Source organism: Polychytrium aggregatum (genome assembly GCF_025602895.1).
Source record: "Polychytrium aggregatum strain JEL109 chromosome Unknown BJ171scaffold_14, whole genome shotgun sequence".
NCBI classification, from domain to species: Eukaryota; Fungi; Chytridiomycota; class Chytridiomycetes; order Polychytriales; genus Polychytrium; species Polychytrium aggregatum.
Window position 1 is genome coordinate 753,236 of NW_026516216.1, and position 26,009 is coordinate 779,244.

The following is a 26,009-nucleotide window of genomic DNA, read 5'->3' on the forward strand; positions in this document are numbered from 1 at the left end:
TCCCTCTGTCGCCGGTCTCCATTCTTGGCCTTACGAGCCCAAGAAAACTTGGCCGCCGCTCGGCTCTCTGATCGCTTCTTCATTCGGCGCTCAGTCCCACACCCATCCTCCAGAGCAGCCGCTCGCGTCCGCTGCATCCCAACGCAAGCATGGTTCGGCCCGGTCGCTCCAACCCCTTCAGCACCCCAACCATCACACCGCAGGCCGCCCCTGTCGTCGGCAACCCGTCGGGGCCTGCCGCTATTTCGGACCTGGCCTTCAAGGACTTGACCCAGGATGACATTGCCCAAATCGTCCATGATCGTCTCAAGCTCGGCCAGCTCTTCACCCGTCTGGGCTCTCGCGCTCTGCTCTCCGTCAATGCCGGCCGCTCGGTTCCGTTGCCTTCCGAGTCTGCCTCGAAGGAACTTGCCGAGTCCGTCAAGACCAGTCTGTACTCGGAGCAGCTCCTGGACCAGCCCTCCATCTTTGAGTTTGCTTCGCGGGCCTACCTCCACATGACCCGCGGCGATGAAGACCAGGCCATCGTTCTGAGGTATGAGCACAGTTGCACTCCGACCGGGCCCTCGCATCAGACTCGCCAAGCCCCTTCCCGTAGCTTCCTGCGATTGCTCAGGCTCAGGCTCTGGCTCCGGAGAGATTTGTGTGTCCGTCGTCCCAGGTAATTCTGGCTCTAACCCGCGCTCTTCTGTCTCTGCGGCTTGGCCATCTGTCGACCCACACCTTCAGCGGTGACGAGGGCTCCGGCAAGACTGAGGCTCATCGCATGATCGTCCGCCAGCTCTGCGACATCAGCAAAACCTCCAAGAAGAAGACCAAGGTGCATTCGTGCGCTCTCAAGGTCGACTCGATCCTCTCGACCTTTGGCAATGCCGTCACCGCCATCAACCCGAATTCCTCGGGCTTTTCGCGGTACACCGAGTACCAGTTCGACCAAAAGGGCAACATGATTGGCTGCAAGTTCATCACCTATCTCCTCGAAAAGAACCGCGTTACCGGCGCCGCCGATCATGGACGCAGCTTCCATGTCTTTTACTATCTGCTCGCTGGCGCTTCCCTCGAGGAGCGGCAGAGACTCCAGCTGTCTGACCCTGCACACTTCCACTACCTCAATCAGTCGAGCATCCGCAGCCCCGCCGTCGATGAGGTGGCTGCCTTCCGCGAGTTCAAGGAGAACCTCAAGTCGCTCGGCATCAGCCGTTCGCAGGGCCCTCTCTTTGAGCTTTTGGCCGCCATCCTCCACCTCGGCAACATTACTTTCGTCGACGGCCCCGCCCACACCCAAGAGGCCTGCAAGGTCCGCAACTACCAGCAGCTGGCCATCGTCTCCGAGATGCTCGGCCTCAACCCCACCGCCCTCGAGGATGTGCTCACCTACCGCTCCAAGATGATCCAGCGTTCGGTTGTGTCCATGTTCCTCGATGCCGAGGCTGCCTCTGAGCAGCGTGACTGCTTCGCCCGCACTCTCTACTCGGTGCTCTTCAGCTGGATCCTCGAGCAGATCAACAACAAGATGTGTATCGAGGATGCCTCCAGATGGGCCCATTTCATCTCGGTCCTCGACATTCCCGGCTTCGGCGGCCAGAACGGAGGCGCCAACGGCTTCTACCGCCTGCTCGTCAACTTTGCGAACGAACGCATCCATACGTTTATCACCAGCCAGCTCTACGAGCTTCCCAGGGATGTCTTTGAGGCCGAGGGCATCGCCGCTATTGCCACCGTTCCTCAGCTGAGCGTCTCGGGCGTTAATGAGCTCCTGCTCAGCGAACCCAACGGCATCCTGTACCTCATCGATGTCGAGGCAGCCTCAGGAAGCAAGGACTCCAAGGCGACCGAGAAGATCTACGCGCAGCACTCCGGCTCGTCGTCTGTCTTTGAGGCCTCCAAGAAGCCCAAGCACCACTTTATCGTCCGCCACTTTGCCAGCACCACCCAGGTCGAGTATGACACCCACGGATTTGTCGCCAGCAACTCAGACACGCTCCAGTCCGACTTTGTCACCCTCATCCGCGGCAGCCCCGAGCAGCCTGGCACCGGCAACGCCTTCCTTCGATCCATCTTTTCGGACCGCCTGATTGCCACCCAGAACCAGTACGGCACCATGGTCGCTGCTTCGTCGATTTCTCGCCACCCGTCTCTCAAGCGAGGCAAGAAGAAGAAGGACGATGACGTCGATCCCGCCAACACCATTGGATACCAGGTATGCGTTTGCTTTGTGATGGCGCTGAGCAGCTTTGGTGTTCAGCGACGTCTCCATCGCCATATGCCATGCAAGGCGTGCAGACCAGATCTACACTCTGTCAAATCAAATCAAATCAAATCCAGACTGACGCCGTCGCTCTTTGCCACATCTCCCGCTCGACTTTTCGTCATCTGCCAACGCCTTGTTCAGTTCCGTGCAGGCTTGAACGAGCTGCTGAGCACCCTGGGCGACACCCAGACGTGGTTCGTCTTCCACATCAACTCACTCGACGGAAGCTCTGGACGTGTGGCTCTTCCTGTGATCCAGAGCCAGATCACCCAATACGGCATCGACAAGATCACGCAGAGCTCAGCTGTTTTATACACTGCCGGCATGGACCACCAGTCTGCTCTCAGCCGCTACGCCCCTGCCCTTGCATCCCTGCAGCTCCAGGGCAGCACCCCTCGCGAGCGCTGCGACTCGCTCTTGGCCCACTATGGATGGACCCAGATTGACGCTGTTGTTGGCCTCAGCAAGATCTTCCTCTCCGAAAAGGCCTGGCGCATTCTCGAACATGCGCTCAAGGCGACCGAGCCTGCTGAAGCCGTCGATCTCTCGGGCACCAAGGCGGTGTCGGCCTCGCCGCGCCCGCCCAGTGCTGCGGATAGCTATGTCTCGCTCATCAAGGGCACCAACGACGCCACGGCTCTGCGCGAGCTCGATCACGGTAATTACTATGAGGATGAAGGCAGCCAGTACGAGTCCGACAGCCAGTTCGACGTCACCGACCAGCGTGCCCCCGAAAGCTACACGCCCCAGAAAGACCCTGAACTCGGCATCGCGGCTGCCAAGCCGGCTGCCGGTGCCAACGCGACTACCCCAGCCGCTGCCGCCGGCACCCTCAAGCGCTCAAAGTCGCAAAAGTCGGTGACCAAGAAGAAGATGAGCAGCCAGAGATGTCGCTGGTTGTTCTGCACGTGGTTCTCGACCTGGTGGATTCCCCCCTTCATGCTATCACTCTGCGGCATTAAGCGCAAGGACCAGCAGATTGCCTGGCGCGAAAAGTTCACCCTCTGCTGGATCATCTTCTTGTTCTGTGCATTCATTCTTTTCTTCATCATTGGTGCGCGCGTCCTCATCTGCCCGATCAAGCCGCAGCTCTCGCCCGGTGAAATCTCGGGCATGAACAGCGTCACCCAAGCCTATGTCTACATGTATGGCGGATACTACGTCATTCCCCAAATCGTCTCCCAGCACATTGCTGCTGGCAGAGGCGGCAGCAACGCCTTCTGGCAGGCCGCCGTCCTCGGCATGGACGTCAGCCAAATGTTTGACAAGTCCCCGTTCTGGAAGACGTACTGCCCGTCCTTCAACCAGCCCAACGGCTTCCAACGCTTCCCCAACCAGGCCCAGCAGATCGTCGAGGGCACTTGGTGGCCGCACTCGAGCCAGGGCAACGATCACCTCCCTAGCCTCCAGTCCTACCGCAAGGGCGATGTTGTCTGGGCGGCGCAGTCGCTTTCGGACGCCATGAAGGACCCCACGGTCAAGCTGATGACAGCCTATGACCGTGTCTACGACATCAGTGCCTTCTATTCCAGCACCAGCCAGACCAACTTTATGGGCACCCAAGTCAAGAGTGTCATGGACCAGGCCGTCAACTCGGGCTCGGTCGAGGTCACCGCCAACTTCCAGCAGCTGGCCAAGAGCTACCCCAGCCAGTGGCAAAACGCATTCATCTGCCTTGACAACATGTTCTTTGTCGGCTACGTTGATCACCGCAACGATATCAAGTGCCAGGTCCCCGACTACATCCTGTTTGTGTCCTCGATCGTCCTGTTCATCGTCATCGTTGTCAAGTTCCTGTCGGCGCTGCAGTTTGGACGCAAGGGCGTGCCTGAAGACCACGACAAGTTTGTCATCCTTCAGGTGCCTTGCTACACCGAAGGCGAGGAATCCTTGCTGCGCACGCTCGAGTCGCTGGCCATGACCGAGTACGACGACAAGCACAAGTTCCTGTTTGTCATTTGCGACGGTATGATTATTGGCTCCGGCAACGACCGGCCCACGCCGCGCATCGTCCTGGATATTCTCGGCGTCGACCCCTCGGTCGACCCAGACAGCTTCAGCTACATGGCCCTCGGCGAGGGCGCCAAGCAGCACAACATGGGCAAGGTGTACTCGGGTCTTTACGAGCTCAACGGCCGCTCGGTGCCCTTCATTGTTGTTGTCAAGGTCGGTAAGCCTTCCGAGCGCCAGCGACCGGGTAACCGCGGCAAGCGTGACTCGCAGATGCTGATGATGCGCTTCCTGTCGCGCGTCCACTTCAACCAAGCCATGACCCCGCTTGAGCTCGAGATCTTCTACCACATGAAGTACATTGTCGGTGTAGACCCCTCCTTCTTTGAATACTGCTTGATGGTTGATGCCGATACCGAGGTCTTCCCGGACTCGCTCAACCGCCTGATCTCTGGCATGACCCGCGACTCGCGCATCATCGGCATTTGCGGCGAAACCAAGATCGCCAACGAACGAGACAGCTGGGTGACCATGATCCAGGTCTACGAGTACTTTATTTCGCACCACCTCTCCAAGGCGTTCGAGTCGCTCTTTGGCTCCGTCACCTGTTTGCCCGGCTGTTTCTCCATGTATCGTATCCGCTCCTCTGCCAAGAACGCCGCGCTGCTGACTGCCCCTGGCGTCATCCGCGACTACTCGGAAAACAACGTCGACACCTTGCACATGAAGAACCTGCTCCACCTCGGTGAGGATCGATACCTCACCACGCTGATGATGAAGCACTTCCCGAACATGAAGCTGGTGTTCACCCCGGATGCCACGGCGATCACCTACGTCCCCGACAAATGGTCCGTGCTGCTCTCTCAGCGGCGTCGCTGGATCAACTCCACGGTCCACAACCTGATGGAGCTGATGTCACTTCCGGAGCTCTGCGGCTTCTGCTGCTTCTCTATGCGCTTTGTCGTCTTCATCGATCTCTTTGCGACCATGACCCAGCCCGCGCTTCTGTTCTACATCGGCTACATGATCTACATGGCTGTCACGGGATCGTACACGCAGTTCCCGATCGTGTCGATCAGTTTGCTCGCCGCCGTCTACGGCTTCCAGATCATCATCTTTATCCTCAAGCGCGAGTGGCAGCACATTGGATGGCTGTTCATCGTAAGTGTTGTGCGCTCGCATGAACCTTGTCCCTCGCTCCTGACCGCCTTGTCTCGTCGATGCACCTGATGCACCTGATGCAGCCGTATCTTCGAGGCCACCTTTGAGCCGCGTCCTTGCCGATCCACTAATGCGTCCGTGTCCATCTCTGTCTGCAGTACCTCCTGGCCATGCCTGTGTTCAGTTTCTACATCCCCGTCTATGCATTCTGGCACTTTGACGACTTTTCATGGGGCAACACCCGTGTCGTCCTTGAAGAGGGTGGTTCCAAGAAGTTCGTCATGGAGGTTGAAGAGGTAAGCCTGCCTCACAGTGAGCTTCGCTGGGCGTTTTTTGATACTGGGAGCCCCCCCCAGTGCATTTGCAGCATCGTATCGCATGGCTGGCCCCTATGCTAGCGTTTTTGATTGCTGATGCATCTCGCTCCCACCCTCAGTTCGATCCCGACTCGATCCCTCTGATGAAGTGGTCTGACTTTGAGAAGGAGCGACTGGATGCCGCCCATGGCGAGTCCAAGTCTGGCTCGTCTCACGAGTCCCGCCAGTCCCGCCAGTCTCGTCAGATGGCGGCTGCTTTCAGCCCCGGTCCCGAGGGCTCTGTCTACGGCGGCTCTGTCTATGGCGGTGTCCCGATCCAGTACCCTCCTCCTGCCGGCTCTGTCTACGGAGGCTCGCAAGTCGCCCTGCCCGTGTATGGCATGCAAGGCATGCAAGGCATGCAGGGCATGCAGGGCATGCAGGGCTCCGTCTACGGCGATGCTGACTATCAGAACATGGTCTATGGCCAGGGCGCCAACGGCGGCCGGTCTTCCTGGAACTCGCAGCAGTTTGACCAGAACAACCGCAAGTCTTTCCAAGCCGCAGCCAACCGCTCGTCGGGCAGCCTGAACGCCATCCCGGGCTTCCCCTCCGACGAGCAAATCCTCCGCAGCATCCGCAACATCCTCTCGACGGCCGACCTGATGACTGTCACCAAGAAGACCGTTCGCGAGGACTTGACCAAGGAGTTCAAGGTCGACCTGAGCTCCAAGAAGGACTACATCCACCGCTGCATCGATTCCATTCTCAAGGGCGAGCTGTAGAGGAGGAGGGCAACCAGCTTGTGGCGCTAAGCTGCACCGTAATGCTCCTCGCAATCTCCTTCCTCTCTCCTCTATCGCTCTCTCTCTCTCATCGATGGTCAGATAGTCAACTTTGCCACCCCCGCCCTCCACTCTCATTATTTCCTCTCATTGCCCGCCCGGCCACTTTCTCTTCCTTTCTTTCGCTCACTCCGTGGTTTGTTTTACTCGGACACTAAACACGAGCGTATTCGCCATACAGTCGGTCCAGAAAGAAACGGGACAGTTCCTTCCTGGCTTCAGATGTCTGCAGCCTGCCGAACTTCCGTAGACCCCAGTGAGCAAGCCGTGAGATTGTTTCCCGTCCTGGTTGGCAATCGAGTGGCCAGCGCGCGTAACAAAATATTTGATCAATCGTCAAAAACACGGGTGTCCCGTTTTTTATTGGATTGACTGTATATCGTGCCGAAAGAAAGCAGCGGGACACATCACCTCGCCGGAACATATCATGCACTCACTCGGCCATGAACGGCCGTGCGGGTCAGATCAATCAGCCGGCCTCACGGAGTCAACCAGCCGGACTCCTGGAGCCAGCCCATAAACTCCTGCATCGGCGTCATTCAGTCCACACTAGCCATCCGCATGTTGAAGTGTCCCGTTTCAAATGCATCCCACTGTATCAGTCCTCGCCATCAGAGTGCTTTCAAGGGCGAATCAGCCATCCGCCAGACCCTGGCCGCAGCCACAGATGCGTTTCGCCAACTCGCTGGCCCATGGGTTCTCTGGGACTGGGGACGGGTGACTGGGGACTGGCAATCGGACAATCTTGGCACCCCCCCCCACTTCACCACCCCACCACCCCTTGCCCGTCCACTCCAACCTCCTTGCCCTCGATCTGCCTCAGTTCCCTCCCATCCACTCCAACGAATCTGCGTTTCCCACCCCTCGGTAGGCTGTTTGCCAAGAGCGTTGTTGCATACCACCGGCTCGCGCTCGCATGGTATCGTTGCAATGCAGTGCGCTGTTGTGGTTCGTCACCGCCGATCGAGGGGTCGATCTTGCGGATGATCGACAGCCAACATCCCTATTCAAACCCGCATCCACATGCATCCACACGCAACGGACACCGTCCAACAGACGACAGCGATCGCCGCCCAAGAACATGGAGCCCAAAACCATCCCCCCGCTCGAGACGGTTGTCATCCTAGTTCGCCATGCCGAAAAACTGGTCTGGGAGCAAGGACTCTGTCCCGAGGACCACAAGCTCGCCAAGGCCGCATACGTCGACGACCACCAGCTCAGTTCCAAGGGCTGGGAGCGGGCGCACGCCTTGGTGCCGTACTTTCAGCATCGGGGCGAGATGGGCGAGATCCTGCAAAGCTTCCCGCTCGGCGGGATCATCGGCCAGGACGTCGATCTCGGGCCGGAGCCCTTTGGCCAGTCCGAGCGGTGCCTCCAGACGGTCGAGCCGCTCTCGCAGGCCACGGGCATTCCCATCACCCGGTTCATCAAGCGCGACTTTGCCGAGGCCATCGAGGCCGTTCGAGCCCGGGCCGAGTGGAAGGGCCGGTCTGTGGTGGTGTCGTGGGCTCATCAGATGCTCCGGGACTGGGCCCTCGCCCTCGGCGTCGATCCGGCAGAGATCCCTGGCAAGTGGCCCGGCAAGCGGTACGATCTCACCTGGGTGATTGTCCCCGGTGCTGGCGCAGACGGCCGTCCCCAGCTCAGGCAGTACTGTCAACGGCTTCTCTATGGCGACTCGGACAAGATCCTGACGCTGTAGATGACGAGGCGGGAGACTACGGGCAGCCACAAACAGAATGCGCCCGTCAGGATGCGGACGAAGATGATTCCCGATCTTGAACACAGTGCAAGGGGAATGTGAATGGCAGTGGTTTTGGAATCCGCCATTGGAAGCGGCGCTGCTTTCCAGACACAGCTCTGTACCATACGCAACGAGTGAAAACTCTGGGCACAACACAGTCGTATCCATTCGTCAATATTGTTTGTTGTTGTTGTTCTCGACATTGGTGTATTTGTTTCAAACGCGGGCGTATCTACAGGTCTCGAGGAGGGTGGAGATGGGAGAAGGATTGTCGGCGATTGCGCACACTAAGGCGACTGGGGTCGGCCTCGGGTGGCTCGCGGCTATGGTTCACTGGTAGAGGGAGAAGAGTCGGAGAGCGGGAGAGCAAGTGGCTGGCCGGCTGGGTGATCAACAGAGGGGAAGCACATGCGCAGCGAGATCGAATGTAGGGACTCGGCCAAGACCAAGACCACGGGGTTGTGGCTTCTGTCGAAGATCACCAGCCATGGCGACAGGGGGTAACGGGGCGGCGGCTTTCAGGTCGTGGAAATAAAGCATATAGGCAGTCGAAGAAAAATGAGAGGAAGCTCCAAATGAGGCAGCAAGATTGCGATTAGGGATGCAACCTCAGTGGACATAACCAAATAGCCAATCGGAATTATCATAAGCAAGGCAGGAAGAGGGCAGGGGGAGGGTGGGAGAAATGAGCGACCCCGACGAAAACCAAGGCGACGGGATCAGCGGATAGAAAAGTAATTGGAAAGAGAAACCAGTGGCGAAATCAAAGAGCAAAAGGGGTGAAAAATAGACATTATAATAGATAACACCAACAGTTTCAATCCCAACGAACTAAACGGAAATGGCTGTGGGCAGGGGGGAGGAGTCAAAGAAGAAAGCCAACTGCCAAGAAAGCCGCGAATCGATGGTCGGCAAAGGATCCTACCGGTGATTCCCGCAACGGAACCAGGCCAGGTCCGCACTGACGGTGTGCTCAGTATCGTGGAAGGTGGCATGATTACTTCCAGTCCATCTCCATTTCTCCGGCAGGATGAATCTCGTCTGAATCGTCCGAGTCAGCCCGCAAGTGGCGGTTGTCGTTGTCGTCGTCTTCGTCATCATCCTCATCGATGCTGATGTCGATGTCGTCGTCGTCATGGACGCCGGCACGGAACAACGAGGGATGGGCATTCGGCGAACGCGAGGCCGAGTCCCACTCGGGGGGCGGACCAGCCCACAGCACGGCGCTAGTGCTTCGCTTGCGGCCCGTGGCCGAGCTCAAGAATCGGTCGTCGACGCTGGCGGGCTCAATTGTGTTGTTGAGCGGGTGCCGCTGGCCGATCGTGGGATCGCCGAGCCCCACCAGAATTGTGGCGGCCTCGAGCAGCTGAACTTGCTGATGCTTGGTGTAGGAGAATTTGGAGGCCTCCTTCCACTGCTCGGTATGCTCCCAGCGGTGTTTCGTGAGGCAGTTGGGGTGTTTGTAGATCTTGCCGCAGACATGGCACTGATAGACCTTGCTTGTATGCGTCGAGCTAGAGTTTGGGAGAGACGAAGACACCTGATCGGTGGGATCGGTCGAGGGGTACGGAGGCGAGGTGCCCATCGTGTTGGGCGATGAGGCGACGGATTTTCGGCGGCCCGAGTGACGAGAGGTTGAGAGCCGGCGGGTGCGGGTGGAGGGGTTGGTGATGGTGATAGCAGGGGTGGCGGCCGTGCCGTTCATGTACCGGTCCTTGATGCCCATGACCTCAAGCTCCTTGGATAGCTCCGAGGTGCGTTTCGAGGCCCTTCGGCCGAGGTGGGGCGAGGCTGTGGCAGACCCAGCCAACTTGGAGGAGGAGAAAAGGCGAGACTCGTCGAGCGAGGCACCAAGGGTATGCGACGTGGGGTTGTGGGGGCTCAGAGGGCTGGTTTCTTTGGCGGGAGGAACTTGGAGCGGCAGCGGGTGAGTGGGGGCGGAGGTTGGGTTGCTGACGGCAAAGAATGCAGTATGTTCAGCAGGAGCAGGGACATCCGGGGTCGGCCGGAATCCGGAAGGTTGATAAGACGAAGAGTAGATCAATCCTCGCGACGAGTCAGCGGCAAAGGCCGAGAAGGCGCCCTGGGTTGGAGGCAGGGCGGCCGATGGGGCCGAGGGTGCGGGGAATACAAACGGGGACTCGCCGCGACCAGAGAGAGGCTGCAGAAAGGAGCTGAGACTGGGAAGCGACCGTGCTTCCATGGGCATGTGCCCGCGGCCGTCCATGGGAGGATAGGGACGGAGGTGATTCTTGGAGGTATAGTCTTCCTGAGACCAGGCGGCAGAGGCCTCGAGGTGGGTCATTATCTGAGCCGAGGTTTACCATGGGATGGGATGGGATGGGATGGGATGGGATGGGATGGGATGGAGTGGGATGGAGCGGGATGGTGCAAAGAAAGCCAGATAGGATCGCGTTAGTTGCGAGACGTGAGAGGAAAACGACGGACAAAGACCCATGGCAGCTTTCGCTTCACAGCGACGCCGGATAGGTCGGGAGCCAAATCAAAGGTATCGAGCATGCTCAGGGCGGCCGTGCTCTCGGGAAGGTCCGATGGCTCCAGCGACCACTTGGCCGGGAGGGCGTCAGCGAAAGCGCTGCAAGCCAGACCGGTGCCCTTGAGCGGGGCCGACCGAGCACGAACGAGGACATTGCAGCTCTCGATGTACATCGGCACGATGAGCTCCGGCAGCAACGGCGACTCAGACGGAAGGACGCCCTGCAGTGCCGATTCAAAACCCAGACGCAGACGCAGATGCCGATGCAGATGAAGATGCCGATGCAGATGCAGCGCCAGGGCAACATATCGCAGCGTCTTGGCAATGAGAACCAAACAACGGGCTGCATGCAGTCATCATACCGAGTCCAGATTCAGCGCTGACTCAATCCCAGACCCAACAGAAACAGAGAGATGACTCACAAACAAGCCTCGACCGGCACAGATTCAGGGGAGTGGAAGTTGCAGAGATCCGATGGGGACGCTGAGAGTTGAAGAACCGGTAGGCCTGGTGTCGAACAATGCAGAGGACGGCGAGGCAATCGGCGGCGACGGAACCAGCCAAGGGACAGCGAGGGCCGAAGTGAAAGCAGAGAGGAAGAGGGAAAGGACAGCGGTCGCGGAGAGACGGCGAATGGGCGACAGCAAGCAGTGACTTGAGACAGCAGCGGCAGGAGGAAGGGGCCGAGCCAAGGGAGGAGCAACGATGCAGACGCAGACGCAGAAACAGGCGTAGAGACAGGCTTGGATGCAGACGACGGCAGGACAGCGGGGCCGAGGCAGAAGGAGGAGGAGGAGGAGGAGGAGGATATGGGTCGATGGTGGGGAGGGGGGCTATTTCGGGAGGCGCCCGAAAATTTTCTGGAGGGACACAAGCGGGTGGAATGGGAGGGCCGCGAATGACAGCAAAGGGCGATGGTTGGGCGACGGTTGTTGGCCGCGGGAGCGTGACGGCGCCGGAGGGCAAGGCCGCGCGCGATTGGCCGGGCGGCGGCGGACGCTGGTTGGTCGGCGTGGCGGATTTGCAATATGGTGGAGCGGCTGTGCTGTGCTGTGAGCAGCGAGGTGTGGGATGGGCTGTGGAGGAATGCTCGATGCTGCTGGATGTCCAGTGCCCAATGCTTAATTCCCAATGCTTAATTCCCAATGCTTAATTCCCAATGCTGAATGCCCAATGCTTAATGCTGAATGCTTCTGCTGCTGTGTCTGTTGCTTTCTTCCCTCTCCGTGAGGACCGAATCGGAGTGCGCCATCGTGACAGCCGTGTGTGTGTGCGCCATTCGGTCGGGTCAAGGGCCGCGCACGCCATTGGCCAGAGGCCGGCGGGAGGCCACACCACACACACACGTCCGCTTGTTTGTGTGGCAGCGCGCCGGGCCGCGTGGTGCGCGGGGCGGTCTGGCGCGGCCTCTCTGTTTTGACGATATTGCAGCACTTGGCTTGGCAGCATTGTCTGCGGCGACCTGCGATGCTCCGCTTGGTGTCCCCAAATGTGGAGATCCCGCCCAGTCCCATCGATCGGGTCCATATTCGCCCCCAACGGACATCGACCCACCCCAGGCACGTCCAGCCAAAGGGAACCCGCTGCGATCGCTGCTGTGCCGGTGTTGGGCTGCATCAATCGGACAAATCGATCGGATGGACAGGGGGTGGGCACCACCAAGAGAACAACACCGGCACCACTTTCGTTGGGCTGTGGAAAGAGATCAAACTGTGTATTGGGAACCAGGACGGAGAGGCCAGCCCAGAGAGTACCTTCCAAGGCACAAGGCCCTGACAGAGGCGCTACAATACGGACGTGGGCTCTGCAGCATCCAGAAACTGCTTTGAATTAGGGATTGATTGATTGCACAGCATGTGCACTTTTTTCTTCTCTAAGCCAACTTGCGATCAGTGTGTGCATTTGAGCGCTCGTCAAGAAAAAAAAAATATGGCAAATGGTGGGAGGGAATCGTGCAGAATATTTGCATGGAGGGGAGGAGAAAGAGGAAGAGGAAGAGGAGAGGAGGAAATGTGTCCAGAAGGATGTGATGAGTCGCAATGGAAGAGGAAGGAGGAGAGGGTGATATGAACGGCGCTTGCTTGCTCCAGTGCCGGGGAAATACATGCTATGCTGGTGACTCTAAACCGTGCCGTGCCGTGTGGTGTACATGGATGGGAGCACGGGCACAATCAGGCCGACGGCAGGCCGGCAGGCAATCGGACGGGAGATACACCACCGCCATCGATTGCCCCACGACAGTGGATCTGGACTTCGGGTAGGGGCCAGCCGTTACTCCATGTCCGCGTCCGCCGCGACCGAGCCGTCTCGGTTCCGACAGACCGAGGTGCGGTCGTATTCTTCCGGCGCCCAGGTCTCGACGACTCGGGAGAAGCGGCTGAACTTGACACACTTCTTGGGTGAGCGGCAGGTCGGGATCGAGGAGAGATCGGGAGTCGAATCATCCGGACTCGACTCTTGCGAGCTCATCGAGCATAGAGACACATTGGTTGTCGAGATCTTGATGCACGGAGTCTTGGACGAGATCAGGTCCGGTATTGACGGGTGATGTCCGTGGCTGTGGGAGTTGAGCGACGTGGCGATGCGGGAAGTAGCAACGTTGACGCTCATGGGTTGATAGGACGGCAACGCGGTCGAGGAATGGCAAGGGTAGAGGGGTGTATGGGAGAAATCCGCCTAGGAGAGGAAGACGGAGGGAGGGGGGTGAAATTAAAAATAACAGTGCGGGATGAGCACGGTGAAGAATTATACAGAGAAAAAGGCTCAGTTGCAACAAGATGGTTTGCTCGTTCGAACAGGGCTTAGTGAAGAAAAACCGACATTGCTAATATACAGGGTTGGTGATGGTGGAGTGGGATCGGCAGGGGAGATAAGTGGTGATCAGAAACGCAGAATAGTTAGGGGATGTGACGCCTCCAGCAGGAACGAATGAGGGCGGTGGCGAAGGGGCTTGCTTGATCAAAGGATAAAAAAAAAAAATAGGTGGGCAGCCAGGCCAGGGCAAACGCTGACCAAGGGAACAGGCGGCGTGGGACTTGCGTCGGTGAAAATGGAGACACGGATCGGAGTCGCGATGAACAGTGGCGGCGGGAGCGTTATCGCTGGTGTAGTTGTGTGCAGGCGCCGACAGTTAAGGGTGGTTGGATCAATGGTTGGGCGTGCTGCGGAGATGGCTGTGAGCACAGTTTGGGTCCAAAACGATCAGGAGACAGACAGATCGCAGATCGGCGAGTTGGCGGGGGGGGGGGCGGTTTAGACCGTTCTTCAGTGTCCGGAGGCTGAACCGACAGTGATGGGCGGGGCGAGAAAATTGCACCAAGATTCTCTGGAATTAGTGTATCGGTTTGGACATACTGAGGACAATGTAAGGGTGGGATATGGGGGAACAAATAAGACAGCTGCTGGGGTGTTCGGGACGGTCTGGGAGATGGCGAAGCTTCTGTGGAGAGCAATGAAGGCAAAGGAAAAATACGATTTCGCGAGGCTGCTCTGAAAGGTGGGCACAAAGGCTGGGAGGTTGGAAAGCACTACTGGAAGCGCTTAGGCACAGGTCAGGAGGGGGCTGCGAGGAATGCTCCAGCAGAAATGTCGACAGAGGCGACGGGATGACGACAAGCAAAGGCGGATGTGGGGCAGCACCGGGCCGCAGACGACAACAAAACAGAGGACTCGGTGGTTCTGGCAGAGGCAGAAACGGAAACGGGGAGGGAGCCGCGAGGTTTTTGAGGCCCGACAGCGAGGGCGAGAGCGGAGCGGCGAGAGGCGGCGAGGGGCGGCGAGAGGCGCCGAGCGAGAGGCGCCGGCCCAGCGACGCAGCGAGGGCACAACGAGAGGGGATACCGAGGAGCGAATGGAGAGGCGAGGAGAGGCGAGGAGAGGCGAGGAGAGGCGAGGAGAGGCCGAGCAGCGACACAAGCCTCGTCTTTTTTTTGCGACAAGGAAAGGCCGAGATTGCGCGTCGGCGGCGCCGTGGCAGCGCGAGCAAGGCGGGCACGCACATTCTGTGTCGCCCGATCGATGCGCAGCCTGTGTACAAGTGTCCAGCAGCAGCAAGGCAGAGCAAGGTGGAGCAAGGGCCGGAATTGCTGTGAGGACAGATGCCCGACAAACAGCACACAGCCGCTGTGCCCTGTCGCTGTTCTATCGCTCTGTGGCGGTTCTGTGCCAACGCGCGTGCGCGTCGGGATTCCGTGGCCACAGTCGGTCCTCGCACAGAGACAGCGCATGCTGGCACACTCGCACTCCGGCGACGCAGCGCAGCGGCCGGCAGCGAGAGCGTCCTCGCCGCCAGCGAGAGCAGCCACCGAGACCGCTATCTCCGCGGCTGCAATCTGGACCACTCCCGGTTGGTGGCCGTGGACAAGGGCCCTGGCTGGCTCCGCCGCCACGGCAAGGGCGCCTGGGTCTGCCCGCCTGATTGGGCCGGGCTCCAGCACGCCTGCGCCGCCGGCCCTGTCTGTGTCTGCTGGGCGACCCGGGACACTTTCCATGAACCGGCGACAAGGATGCGCCTGCCGCCTTGGCGTCTGGTCATGGCAACTGGTTCCCGACCAGTGCCGACAGCAATCCAGGCTGCTTTCGAGCCAGGCTGTTGCCAGGGCGCCTCCCCCATACGGCAAGCACCCCTGGCCTCAATACACCCAAAGCACACCCGCCTGCCCAGCACGCTTGCCGCTCGGTATCGCTGGCTGCTGGGTCCCTTCGTTCTCCGCCCAATGTGACCGCGTCCGGCGAGCAACGCAATCGAGCCCCGCTCATGCCATGCCCCCTCCCGCATGATGTGCGCCATGAGCACACATGTCCCGCTGGCCACGTCCTGCCTCTTCGTTGCGCTATCGGCATCAGCCGACCCAGCGCTTTTCTCTTTTGTTTGTCTCGGTCGACGCCAACGACAACGGCAACGACAACAACGCACCCGGTGCCAGCACCGAGCCCCAGTCTGCTCGCCCAGGGGTGGCATTTGCCCAGGGTGCTTGTCGCTTGCCTCGAAGTGCATGGCATAGCATCGGATGGACAAGTGCATGCCCTGGGGGTGTGGGAGATAGGCAGCACTGTCCTGTCCTGTCCTGTCCTGTCATCTCATCTGCTCGATGGCCTGGCGGCTTGTCCAAATGAGGATCCCTGTTGATTGCTGGATCCCAGCTCACACCACCTCATCCTTGCCTGCGTGATAGCTGACGAAGCTGCATTCGGCCCGCAGCAGACATATCTACTGGGTTGTGCAAACTGGCGGACTCATCGCCTCGTACTGGTGGACGGAGCAGGTCGAGCCCCGGCATGTTGGTCGACCCGAGGGTCTGCTCTTGGTTGCAGAGCGTCGTAAGCATCGCTGTCGCCCGTCCTGTCTTCTCCGTGTGTCAATGACTTCTCACTGCCTCGTTCATGACCACCTCGTCCATGACTGCCTCGTCCGCCGCCCCGCAATGGTCGCTGCACGCCCATCCCGACGCCCAGCATCGCCATATGACATGCCATCGCGTCGCCGCTCCAAACTCAGTCGAAGCTCCGTCCCAACATTCCGCCTTGGGCTGCGCGCACCACACCAAGCCCGCAACGCCTCCACCCGCTCCCGCCCTGCCCAGAGCTTGGTTCCAAAAAAAGAAAGGCGCACAGCTGCCACAGCTGCCACAGCTTGGCGCGCTGCAAGCCGCGTCTCGTGCCACCCACCGCTGTCTTGTGTTGCTGTGCCTGCCTGTTTTAGCGCTCGCCGTCGTACAGCACGCTCCATAGCGCGCTCCAGCCCGCGTTGTGGCTCGCCCAGCCGCGCCCCCACACCCACTGCACACTGTGGTGGCGGCTGCTCCGCCAGCACCACACGCGTCGCTCGCGCACTCGGCACGCGCGTCCTGTTCGCGTCTTGCCTCGCCCCTTGTTGCATCGTCGTCCTGGTCTTTCCGCTTTCGTCTTGCGCTGTTGTCCTGCGCTGTCCTTCGCTGCCTCTGGGTCCTGCTGGCTCTGTCTTCTCCCTCCAGCCGCATCCAGGTCGTCCCCCGTCCTGCCTGTCTCTGGCTTCGGTCTCGCTGCTGTTGCTGCTTCTGTTACAGCTGCCTTCCATCCCTCACTCGCTGTTGCCGAGTCCCCGGGCACTCTGCATCGGCATCCATTCGCCCGTTTCTGCCGCCTCCCACGGCCCCGGCTTTCCAAACCAGCGTAATCGCTCCAGGACCCGTCGCTGCTGTGAGCATTGCGGCTGCCATCCCGGCACAGCTTACCGTCATCCCAACACAGCTTCCTGCCACCCGGCCCGACCGATCCCCTTCGACCAGCATCGCCGATTCCTTCTCCCGCTCGGTCCTGCTCAACTCAGCGACCAGCCCCCCCCCGCCTCGGCTTTGATTCCGCCATCTTCTTTGCTTCGCCTGCGTCATGTCCAACTCGCTCTCTTCGTCCCTCGCCGCCGATTCGTCCTTCAGCTCGCTGCTGGACTCGGATATCTTCAGCGGACTGGATTCCATCTTGTCGCCTTCGTCGCCCTTGGGTGCCTCCAACAGCAGCTCGTTTGATCTGCTTTCACCCTCTGGTCTGACCTCCCCCAGCCTCTCGACATCGACACCGCCAGCCATCTCCAAATCCTCGACCACGGCCTCAAAGCCTTCGATGACCACCGCCGCCTCTGCTCCTCCTGCTGCTCCTGTCCCTGCTCCCGCCCCCATCCCGCCGGTCAAGAAAAAGGTCCTTGGCTCGTCCTCAAAGCCGCCGTCGTCGTCCTCAAAGGGCGGTATCCTCTCCCGCGCACTCTCGCCCACTCCTCCTCCCGTCGCCCGAGCCCTCTCCCCCAATCCCGCGCCTCCCTCGGTCTCTCGAACGGGCTCCAAGGCCAGCAGTATTCGCCCGCTCCCTCAAAAGTCGGTCGAGCCCTCGCCCAGCAAAACGCCGTCACCCCCGCCACCCGCCAACAAATCTACCAAGCCCTTGGCTCCGGCCCCCGCGGCCGTCTCCAGGGCTGCGGCTCCTTCCCAGTCCACTGGATCCTCGGCTCTGGGATCGTCGTTCAGTCTCGACTTTGATTTCGACTCGTTTTCGTCCTCCAAGCCCTCCTCGAGTCTGGACCTATTCGATGACAAGCGCAACTCGTTCCCGTTGTCAAAGTCGTCGACCCCGTCGGCCGCCTCGCTCAGCTCCTCCAAGAAGGTGTCCTCGGACGACTTCACCCCCTCCAAACTGGGCCAATTGCTGGGCTCGTCGGGATCCGCGTCCCCCAAGCCCAAGGCCATTGCCTTTGCCGACGCCCCGGCGTCCTCTCCAGCCGGTACTCCCAAGCTCGACCTTCTCCTCAGCGACACTGAGGCCGACAGCGACCGCGAGGAGGGTCTGATTTCCATGCTCAAGTCGCCGTCCATGCCCGTCGGCCGCTCCCCGTCCATGTCCACAAGGTCGCCCTCGCTCACCCCGCGCGAGCTTCGAAAGAAGACCCTCAAGGACATGCGCAAATCGCGCGACACCTCTCGCCGCCTGTCAGGCGGCTTTCGTAGCCTCGAGCGACCGGAGCGGCCCACGCCTGTCCCGGTCAAGGATCCTGCCGCCGCCGACCAGTTCGAGCGTCTGCTGCAGGGCTCCGAGACGGTCAAGATGACCTCGACGCCCGAGTACCTCAAGAGCATTGAGGTCAAGAAGAGCAATCCGATCAAGCTCGAGGCCAAGCCGCCAACCGTCGGAAAGAGCATCAGTCGCCGGGCCAGCAACACAGACACACGCAGGGACGGTGCCTCTCGCGGTGGACAGGAGACCTTTTTCGAGTTCCTCAAGAACAGCGGCCCGAACGAGAGCGAAGAGCCGAAAAAGGCCAAACGCCCCTCCGATGCCGAGATGTCGCTTGAGGAGTTCCTGCGCCAGTCGGAGCCCCCGCCGACCCCCGAGGAGCCCAAGAAGCCCTCGGCCAGCGACTCGCTCTTTGGCAAGACCAAGTCCAAGTTTACTATGATCCAGATCCCTCACGGCTCTGCCACCGCCCCCACCCCCGTCATCAAGGGCGTCGGCCGTCCACGCTCGCTTGACTTTGACTATGAGATCATGGATATCCCCACTTCGGTTGTCAACAAGACCCAGGCCCAGGCCCAGGCGCCCCCGGCCCCTCCCAGCGTGCCCTCGCAAAAGCCCAAGGTGCCCAGCCCTGCCGCCGCTCATGCCCGACTTCCAACCCCCCCGGCCACACCCCGGCCCTCCTCCACCGATCTCAAATCGACCGCAAAGCCCGACGCCGAGGCCATCCAGCGCACCAGCACTCCGGCCGAGCCTCCGGTCCCCGTTGTCGTCCCCGAGCCCGTCATCGCCTTGCCTCCGCCCAAACCCGACATCACCGTGCCCGAGAAGCTCGCCCTCACTGCTCAAATCGAACCCCTCAAGGACTCGGCTTCGGTCCTGCGTGTCCAGACTCATCTCCGGAAGATTTACCCGCAACTCGGCAAGGTCCTGGACGAGCTCGAGATCCAGCGCTCCGCAAGCCGCTCGATCGTCACCACGCTGCCGTTTGACGAGAAGCTGACCCAGACCGACGCTGTCGTCCTGGTCCCGGAGCAGGGAACCACTCACAAGGTTCTCAGCGACGCCGCTTGTCAGACCGTCCATGATATTCTGGTGGTTGAGCTGGTGGACGATGCCGTTGTCGATGGCTACGCGGTCGTGGACGGTGTTCCTGTCGAAGCGACCCACGAGCTTATCCAGGAGTACCACGCCAACAAATCTGCTGAGCTGGAGACAGCTACCGCCGCTGCCTCTGAGGTCACTGCTGATGGTGCTGAGGCGCAAGAGCCCGTCCATCGCTATGTGGTCCACCACATTGATGCTTGCAAGCAGTGCATTGCGCGAGAATGGCTCGAGCGCGACAACCTCGCCAAGTCCATCGTTAACGAGATTGTGGACGCGGCCGTGTCCCAGGTGGACGTCGAGGCTGCCACCGAGGCTCCTGTCGAGGCTCCTGTCGAGGCCCCTGTCGAGGCTCCTGTCGAAGGCGACACCGAACTCGTTCTCGAAGATGCCACCAAGACCGCTTCCGAGCTCCCCGTGTCTGAAGCTGTGTCTGGAGAGTCAAAGGACATTCAGATCCAGACCCAAACCGAGACCGCTGAGATCCAAGTTCAAGCCCAAACTGAGACTGCCGAGATCCAAGTCCAGGCCCAGGCCGAGACTGCCGAGATCCAAGTTCAAACTGCCCCTGGGTCCACTACTGCCGTCACCGAAATCTCGACCCAAACCGACAACAAGGCCACTACCGAGACCGCCACCACCGAGGCCAATGCTGTCGAGACCACTGCCGCCGAGGTCACTGTTACCGAGACTGTGGCCGTTCGATCTGCGCCCGGTGTCGATCAGACTGTTCACGACGAGCTGCAGACTCGATTCCTCGAGCTCGAGAACCAGCTTGCCACCGAGCGCGCCAACTTTGCCCATCAGCTCGAATCGATCAAGAGCCTGCTTGCCAAGGAGCGCCAAAGCTCCCAGCAGCACCAGAAGGATCAGCTGCTTCTGTCGAGCCACGTTGACCAGTTTTACCGCGTCGTGCATTCGATCCTCGTCGACAACGCCGAGAAGCAGCGCCAGGTCGAGGAAAAGTTCAATTCGTTTGTGGATCATGTCCAATCCAAAATCTGAGCATCCTTGCCTCTTGGACTCGGGGCCCTGAGCCAGCCGCCTGGCCCCTCCATCTCTTCCTCACGTCTTCTGCCCATCCATTTGTTTGTCCTCTCTGGTCTTGTCCCTGCGCTCGTCCGTCTTGCACTCTACCTGAATACACCGGCTTTCCGTTTCTTTTGCCCTCATGCTACCGTTGCCTTTCTTCCTCCGCCTTGCTCCGTTGCATCTGTCTTGCTCCTCTGCTGTGTTTGTTCTGCACTCCTCGTCTCGCTCCATTCTCCTCCTATCACGCCTCTCCAACCCGCCTCCCGTCTCCCGGGCCTCTGTGCGAGCCAGCATCGCTGCTGCCGCCTCACTGTGTCTGCGTGACCTCCTCCGTGCGTCTTTGCCATCAATATAGAGATCTTTTCCTCTCCCAAATCGAGTTGGAGCAAGCCGCACCAACTGGGCTGGTGTTGTTTCATGATGAGCACTGGTCAAGCCACGGCGACTTTGCCGCCTTGGATGTGTCCGTTCGGTGCTGCAGATGATACCGCTGCGCTTGGACGGGAGCGAGCTCGGAGCAACCCCATCCGATAACCGCCATGCGATCGCTTTCTGTTCTGCAACCTGGTTCAGCCAACCTGTATCGCGGCATGTTGTTCGCCCGAGACGCGTGCTGGCCGGCCGTGTGTGTATGGTTTTTCCGGTGCAAGCCCTCGCAACCCGCGCCCTGTGGTCTTCCGGCCTCGCCTCCCTCGCCTTCCTGTTCCTGTTCCTTTGCCTTTCCCACCTCCCATCGGCTGTCGCTCGACCGGGCAGCTGTTTATTTTATATATATTTTTTTTACAACTATTCCTTTTATTTTTTCTTGCGGCCTCTACCCTGCTTTTACATAGTCATAGATTTTATTTTATCTCCCCCCCTTTCCGCAACTCTCCATCCAACCCTCTTTCTGGCTGTGTTCTGGGCATCTCTCCAGCCACTAGCCCGCCTCCGTCTCGATTCGCATTGCTGCACTTCCCCGGTTTCCCAGACCAGTCCTGCTCGACTCGCTGGCTTATTGCTTTTTTGTGAACAGATATCCCTCGCCTCCACCCGCCTCCTTCTTGCTCCAGCTATCGCTTCGGCTGTTCTCCTCCCAAGCTCTCGCACATCCCTTCCTTTACCCTTTTTTCGCTCGTCGCTCTCCATCCGCCATGGAATCTTCGCTCAAATCCTTTGTCCCGAACGGCGGTGCCTCCGCCTTCGTCCCGGCCGGACCCAATTCACAGCAGCAGCAGCAACAACAGGCTCGCCAGTCTCCCTTGACCTGCACCGGACACACCCGACCTGTGGTGGACCTCTGTTTCTCCGGAATCGTCAACGGCGGCGTCGACTACTTCATGATCAGCGCATGCAAAGGTTTGCCACCCTGGGATAGCTTGCTTCCGATTTGTCTCTCTTCTTAGCTCAGCCCTCGATCGGACGGGGCATTGGCATATCTTGCTCGGTCACTTTGCTCCCGTTGCGCTTCACCGTCTCTTCTCTTCTTGCTGACATCCTCCGTTATCGACACTGCTCTATTCTCAACCCCATCGATGGGGCTCTGTACCATCACGGACACTGTCGTCGCTTGCAAGACTCGGTTCCGATCTTCCGAAACGGCAAAACGGGGCAGTACATCGGATCCTTCAACGGCCACAAGGGCGCTGTGTGGAGCTCCAAGCTCTCTCCCGATGCAACCCTCTCGGCCACAGGTTCGGCCGACTTTACTTGCAAGGTCTGGGATAACGTCACTGGACAGCCCATCGCCACCATGGAACACTCGCACATTGTTCGGACGGTCGACATCTCCGTCGACAGTCGATATGTCCTGACCGGCGGGTTCGAGAAGAAAGTCCGGATCTTTGACCTGAAGAACAACTCGGCTGCTGGCGGCAAGGAGACGGCCATCCGATGCTTCGAGGGATTCAACAACGAAATCAAATCCGCTCTGCTGGAGTCCAATCTTGGGTATGTCTGTTGCTTCATGCCCGCTGTTCCATGTCCGCCACCAAAGAGCGTTCTGAACTGGCCGGCTGGCTGCTACGTTCGAGGCTCGAATGCTGACCAGCAACGTTCCTTCTTGCTCGCTCTCTCGCTCCCTCCCTCGCTCCCGTTCTCTCCTGGGACAGTATCGCTTTTGTGGCCGATGGCAAGGAGCTCCGCGTCTGGGATCTGCGGACCTCGGCTCAAGTCAGCACCCGCGGTTTCGACGATGCCATTTCCAGTCTTCGATTTTCCCACGACCGCCGATTCTTGATCTGCACCTCCGGGAAGAAGGTGCATTTCTTCGACACGGTGAGGTGAGACACAACTTGACTTGGCAGGTGGCTCCAGGGTTTGTGGTTGGCTACATTACATATTGAGTGTAAACCGGCCGGTCTCGACAGAGTCCTGTCCAGCAACTCACGCCCTGCTTCTGGTTGCGCCGCAGTGCCCAGCTCCTTAGGACGTTCGAGACAACGATTCAGCTTTCCTCCGCCTCGCTTCACCCCGACGGCTCCCGGTTCGTCGTCGGCGGGAGCAGCGATCTGTGGGTCCGCGTTTACGACTGGGTATCAGGCCAAGAAAAGGGTATGTGTCTCGAGAGCTCCCTGCCATCGAGCAAACTGTACCGGTCTTCCTGCTTTACGCCAGCCTCTGTACTCGTTGTGCCACTGCAGCCATGAGCCCCGGTCGGAGTCAACGCAGGGCCGGCCATATGCATCCGTGCTTACTTCGGAATGGCTGCTCCCTCTCGGTCGCTGACATGGTCCAATCGATCACAGAGGTCTACAAGGGACACCACGGACCAATCCACTGCGTCAGTTACAGCCCCGACGGACACTTGTACGCCTCGGGCAGCGAAGACGGCACTGTCAGGTGTGTAAGCTGCATCGAAGCTCTGATCGGAGGCTGTGCCGGGACTGGTGTCGAGCGCTTTGCTTGGGCAAGTCACTCAAGCTTGCGTCTCTCTGGCTCTTGTTCACCACACGCTGCACAGATTATGGCAAACGATTCCCGGAGCCGTCTATGGTCTTTGGCAGTAGCCGCTCCCTCCAGCATGGACTGCGCTGGATACCATGCAAGCCCCATTGGCACGGCGTTCCAATAAAAAACGGGACACCCCGGATTATGGTCGTTAACTAAATATTTTGTTTCCAAATACCATCGCGTACTGACCATAATCATTCTGTGATGTGGTGCTTCGCCCTCATCCATAGCATAAGAAATGCTGCCTCCATATTCAGTGTGTCCAAGAGCACCATTCACCAATGGCACTCCAGGACCAGTGTGCAGGTCGATTGTGGAGACCGGAGAGCGACCCACGGTCTTCACTCGGAGGTGATCTGTTCAATTGCAAGCTCATCACATACTACATGTTCACGGAAGCTGCTGCGGTGTCCCGTTCTTTGCGCAAAGTGTATTGCCTGGATAGCATACAACTAGCGCCTGGCCGAGTACTTCCAGCCAAAGTGCAGGGCCAATGCAACAGCGGCGACGGCCAGTCCCACAGAGATCCAGTGCTGATACCGAGGAGTGTCGTCTTTGACGGGGCCATTTCCAGTCTTGACGACTCTGCGGGTAGTTTTCTTGACGGTCTTCTTGGTCGCAGTGGAGCCATTGCTGACAACAAGATCCTCCATATCGACGACGCCACCATTCTCGCTGTCGCAGACGGGCTTCTTGATCGTGCTGTCAATCACAAGTTGGCCGCAGGCACTGTTGATGTCCTGACCCATCTCCTGTCGCATCAGTGTGTGGACATCATACTCCTCCCGGAGGATCGTCAGGAACGTCCGCAGCTCCTCTGGCGTGGGTGGCTTGTAGTCGAACGGAACTGTTGTTGGGTTGTACGGGATAACGTTCAGCAGCATGTCCTTGTTTTGCAGCAGACGGCCCAGCTGGTGGGCGACCTCGGGCGAGCTGTTGACATCTCGGATGATGACGTATTCGATCAGGACCTTTCGTCGTCGGTTGTTCGTCGGCGCACGGGCGTTCTGCTGAGCGACAAAAGCCTCGGCGGCCTCCATGATCTTTTCGATATGCCATGATTTGGCCGTCGGGACAATCTGCGCACGCAGTTCCTGCGTGGGACCATGAAGCGACAGTGCCAGACCCACATCCGGGGCGTCCTTGATGAGCGAAACCATTCTCGGGACCACGCCCACGGTTGAAACCGAGATGCGTTGCGGCGAGAGACCAAATCTGCTCCGCGAATAAAATAATCGTGGCGGACGATGCGATACCAGGCAAAGCGGCTGTTAGCAAAGGGGAAGAATTGCGGCTGGCTATGGGTGGTGATGCTTCTTGGACAGACCAAGCCGCTCGAGTCTGCAATCAACGGATGTCTGTCGAGCCTCGTACCTGCCAACATCGACCATGCCCTTGATGGCCGAGATGACCGAGTCGTAGTTGTCCAAGGGTTCGCCCATGCCCATGAACACAATGTTCCGAATGTAATCTGGCCCCGAGCCTTCGCCCTTCTGTTTGCGATCGTCAGAGAGGGCCTTGTTGGCGTGGATAAGCTGCTCCAGGATCTCGCCGGATGTCAGGTTAGACATCAAGCCCATGGTGCCGGTCTGTATGCCAAATTGGAAGAGAAGCAGCGGGAGTATTTTCAGTCTCTGGATCTGTCTCAGTCTCCGATTGAGGTATGCTAAACCATGAGGTCGCACTGTCCTCTCGATGCTATGTAATGCTGTTGGGTGGCAATCAGAGCGTCTTTCAAGACAGTGCTGCATGTGACAGTCCCCCTGGAACTAGAGCCCTCCCCTGGAGCCAGAGCCCTCCCTCGGAAACAGAGCCATCGCTGGTCGAATTGTATAGGGCTGATTGCCCACCGATGCCATCCACGGCCCTGACGATAGCGCTGTGATCGCTTACCGCACAGAAAGTGCATCCCATCGAGCATCCAACTTGGCTAGAAACACAGAGCGTGGCTCGCTTGTTGCTCTTGAACTGCACTCGGCCGTCATTATCCTTGACCTGTTTTTTCTTTTCCTCCTCGGGGAACGAGTCCAGAACTACATCGCCATAGCGCATGATGACCGATTCGATCCGCTGTCCATCCTGCAGCTCGACCAACAGCTTGGTCGTGGAGCCATCGGCTGCATCTGTTCGCTTGACGACTTTGGAGGTCATGATCGCAAACTCGGCCTCGAGCAGCTCCTTGGCGGACTTTGGAAGCTCGGGAACGTCATCGTAGTTGGCAGCACCTCGTTGGAGAAAGTACCGCCAGATCTTGTGTGCGTGCTTGCTGTTGATGTTGCGCTCCTCGAACGCCTGGAGGAGGGTGGCCTCGTCAAAGACAGGCTTGGGGCTGAGGGCCTTTCTTCTCTGGTTAGCTGACTCGACCATCGGGGGCAACGGCGCTGGCAGGACTGTGTCGATGGCAAGCGGTGTTGACGACGGGGACTGTTGAAGGCGGGACTGTGCCGATGGTGGCAAACACCAGAAAAAAAAAAAGTGGCGGAGCAACGGGCGGCTGGAACCGGTTTGTCTGGGCCGTGTGACAGCCAACGCCATCGCACGTGCAATCTGTGTGACATGCCTCGCCTTCCAGCAGCGTCGGTTGGCATTGATGTCGTGATACTGGAGTGGTGCATTCGCTCGGCCCTGGACAGCTCCGTACAAATCAATATTGTCGCCCTTTTCGAGTCGCTTGGCCTCCAGGCACTCTCAACACACCGTTTGGTCATGGTAGCGATGG

The 26,009-nt window shown here is 59.2% G+C and overlaps 7 protein-coding genes across 7 annotated transcripts; 4 read left to right on the forward strand and 3 right to left on the reverse strand.

Moving 5' to 3' along the window:
* The first annotated feature begins 10 nt into the window (after positions 1–10).
* BJ171DRAFT_64444 (chitin synthase-domain-containing protein) lies at positions 11–6,550 on the forward strand. The gene is made up of 5 exons (XM_053115796.1): positions 11–535; positions 730–2,200; positions 2,393–5,362; positions 5,521–5,658; positions 5,799–6,550. The coding sequence occupies exons 1-5, from the start codon at positions 150–152 to the stop codon at positions 6,441–6,443; spliced, it is 5,610 nt and encodes a 1,869-aa protein (XP_052967745.1). The 5' UTR covers positions 11–149; the 3' UTR covers positions 6,444–6,550.
* Positions 6,551–7,584: 1,034 nt separating this feature from the next.
* Positions 7,585–8,205, forward strand: BJ171DRAFT_422919 (uncharacterized protein; the record flags this gene model as incomplete). The annotated part of the gene is made up of 1 exon (XM_053107570.1): positions 7,585–8,205. The coding sequence occupies one exon, from the start codon at positions 7,585–7,587 to the stop codon at positions 8,203–8,205; it is 621 nt and encodes a 206-aa protein (XP_052967746.1).
* Positions 8,206–8,765: 560 nt separating this feature from the next.
* On the reverse strand, positions 8,766–11,051 carry BJ171DRAFT_615125 (uncharacterized protein; the record flags this gene model as incomplete). The annotated part of the gene is made up of 3 exons (XM_053115325.1): positions 8,766–10,555; positions 10,696–10,965; positions 10,998–11,051. The coding sequence occupies 3 exons, from the start codon at positions 11,049–11,051 to the stop codon at positions 9,245–9,247; spliced, it is 1,635 nt and encodes a 544-aa protein (XP_052967747.1). The 3' UTR covers positions 8,766–9,244.
* A 2,986-nt stretch (positions 11,052–14,037) lies between these two features.
* Positions 14,038–15,159, reverse strand: BJ171DRAFT_615129 (uncharacterized protein; the record flags this gene model as incomplete). The annotated part of the gene is made up of 1 exon (XM_053115326.1): positions 14,038–15,159. A coding segment is annotated over one exon (864 nt), but the record flags the coding sequence as incomplete, so codon positions are not given.
* Positions 15,160–16,671: 1,512 nt separating this feature from the next.
* BJ171DRAFT_501159 (uncharacterized protein) lies at positions 16,672–20,734 on the forward strand. The gene is made up of 2 exons (XM_053110644.1): positions 16,672–19,642; positions 19,667–20,734. Exons 1-2 carry the CDS (start codon positions 17,111–17,113, stop codon positions 20,330–20,332), a joined length of 3,198 nt encoding a protein of 1,065 aa, XP_052967749.1. The 5' UTR covers positions 16,672–17,110; the 3' UTR covers positions 20,333–20,734.
* Positions 20,735–21,083: 349 nt separating this feature from the next.
* On the forward strand, positions 21,084–23,442 carry BJ171DRAFT_441382 (WD40-repeat-containing domain protein). The gene is made up of 6 exons (XM_053108072.1): positions 21,084–21,697; positions 21,916–22,288; positions 22,450–22,620; positions 22,752–22,891; positions 23,086–23,179; positions 23,301–23,442. Exons 1-6 carry the CDS (start codon positions 21,493–21,495, stop codon positions 23,344–23,346), a joined length of 1,029 nt encoding a protein of 342 aa, XP_052967750.1. The 5' UTR covers positions 21,084–21,492; the 3' UTR covers positions 23,347–23,442.
* A 4-nt stretch (positions 23,443–23,446) lies between these two features.
* On the reverse strand, positions 23,447–25,737 carry BJ171DRAFT_501161 (uncharacterized protein). The gene is made up of 3 exons (XM_053110645.1): positions 25,184–25,737; positions 24,665–24,879; positions 23,447–24,505 (listed from the first exon to the last, which is right to left on the reverse strand). The coding sequence occupies exons 1-3, from the start codon at positions 25,655–25,657 to the stop codon at positions 23,743–23,745; spliced, it is 1,452 nt and encodes a 483-aa protein (XP_052967751.1). The 5' UTR covers positions 25,658–25,737; the 3' UTR covers positions 23,447–23,742.
* Positions 25,738–26,009: the final 272 nt, after the last annotated feature.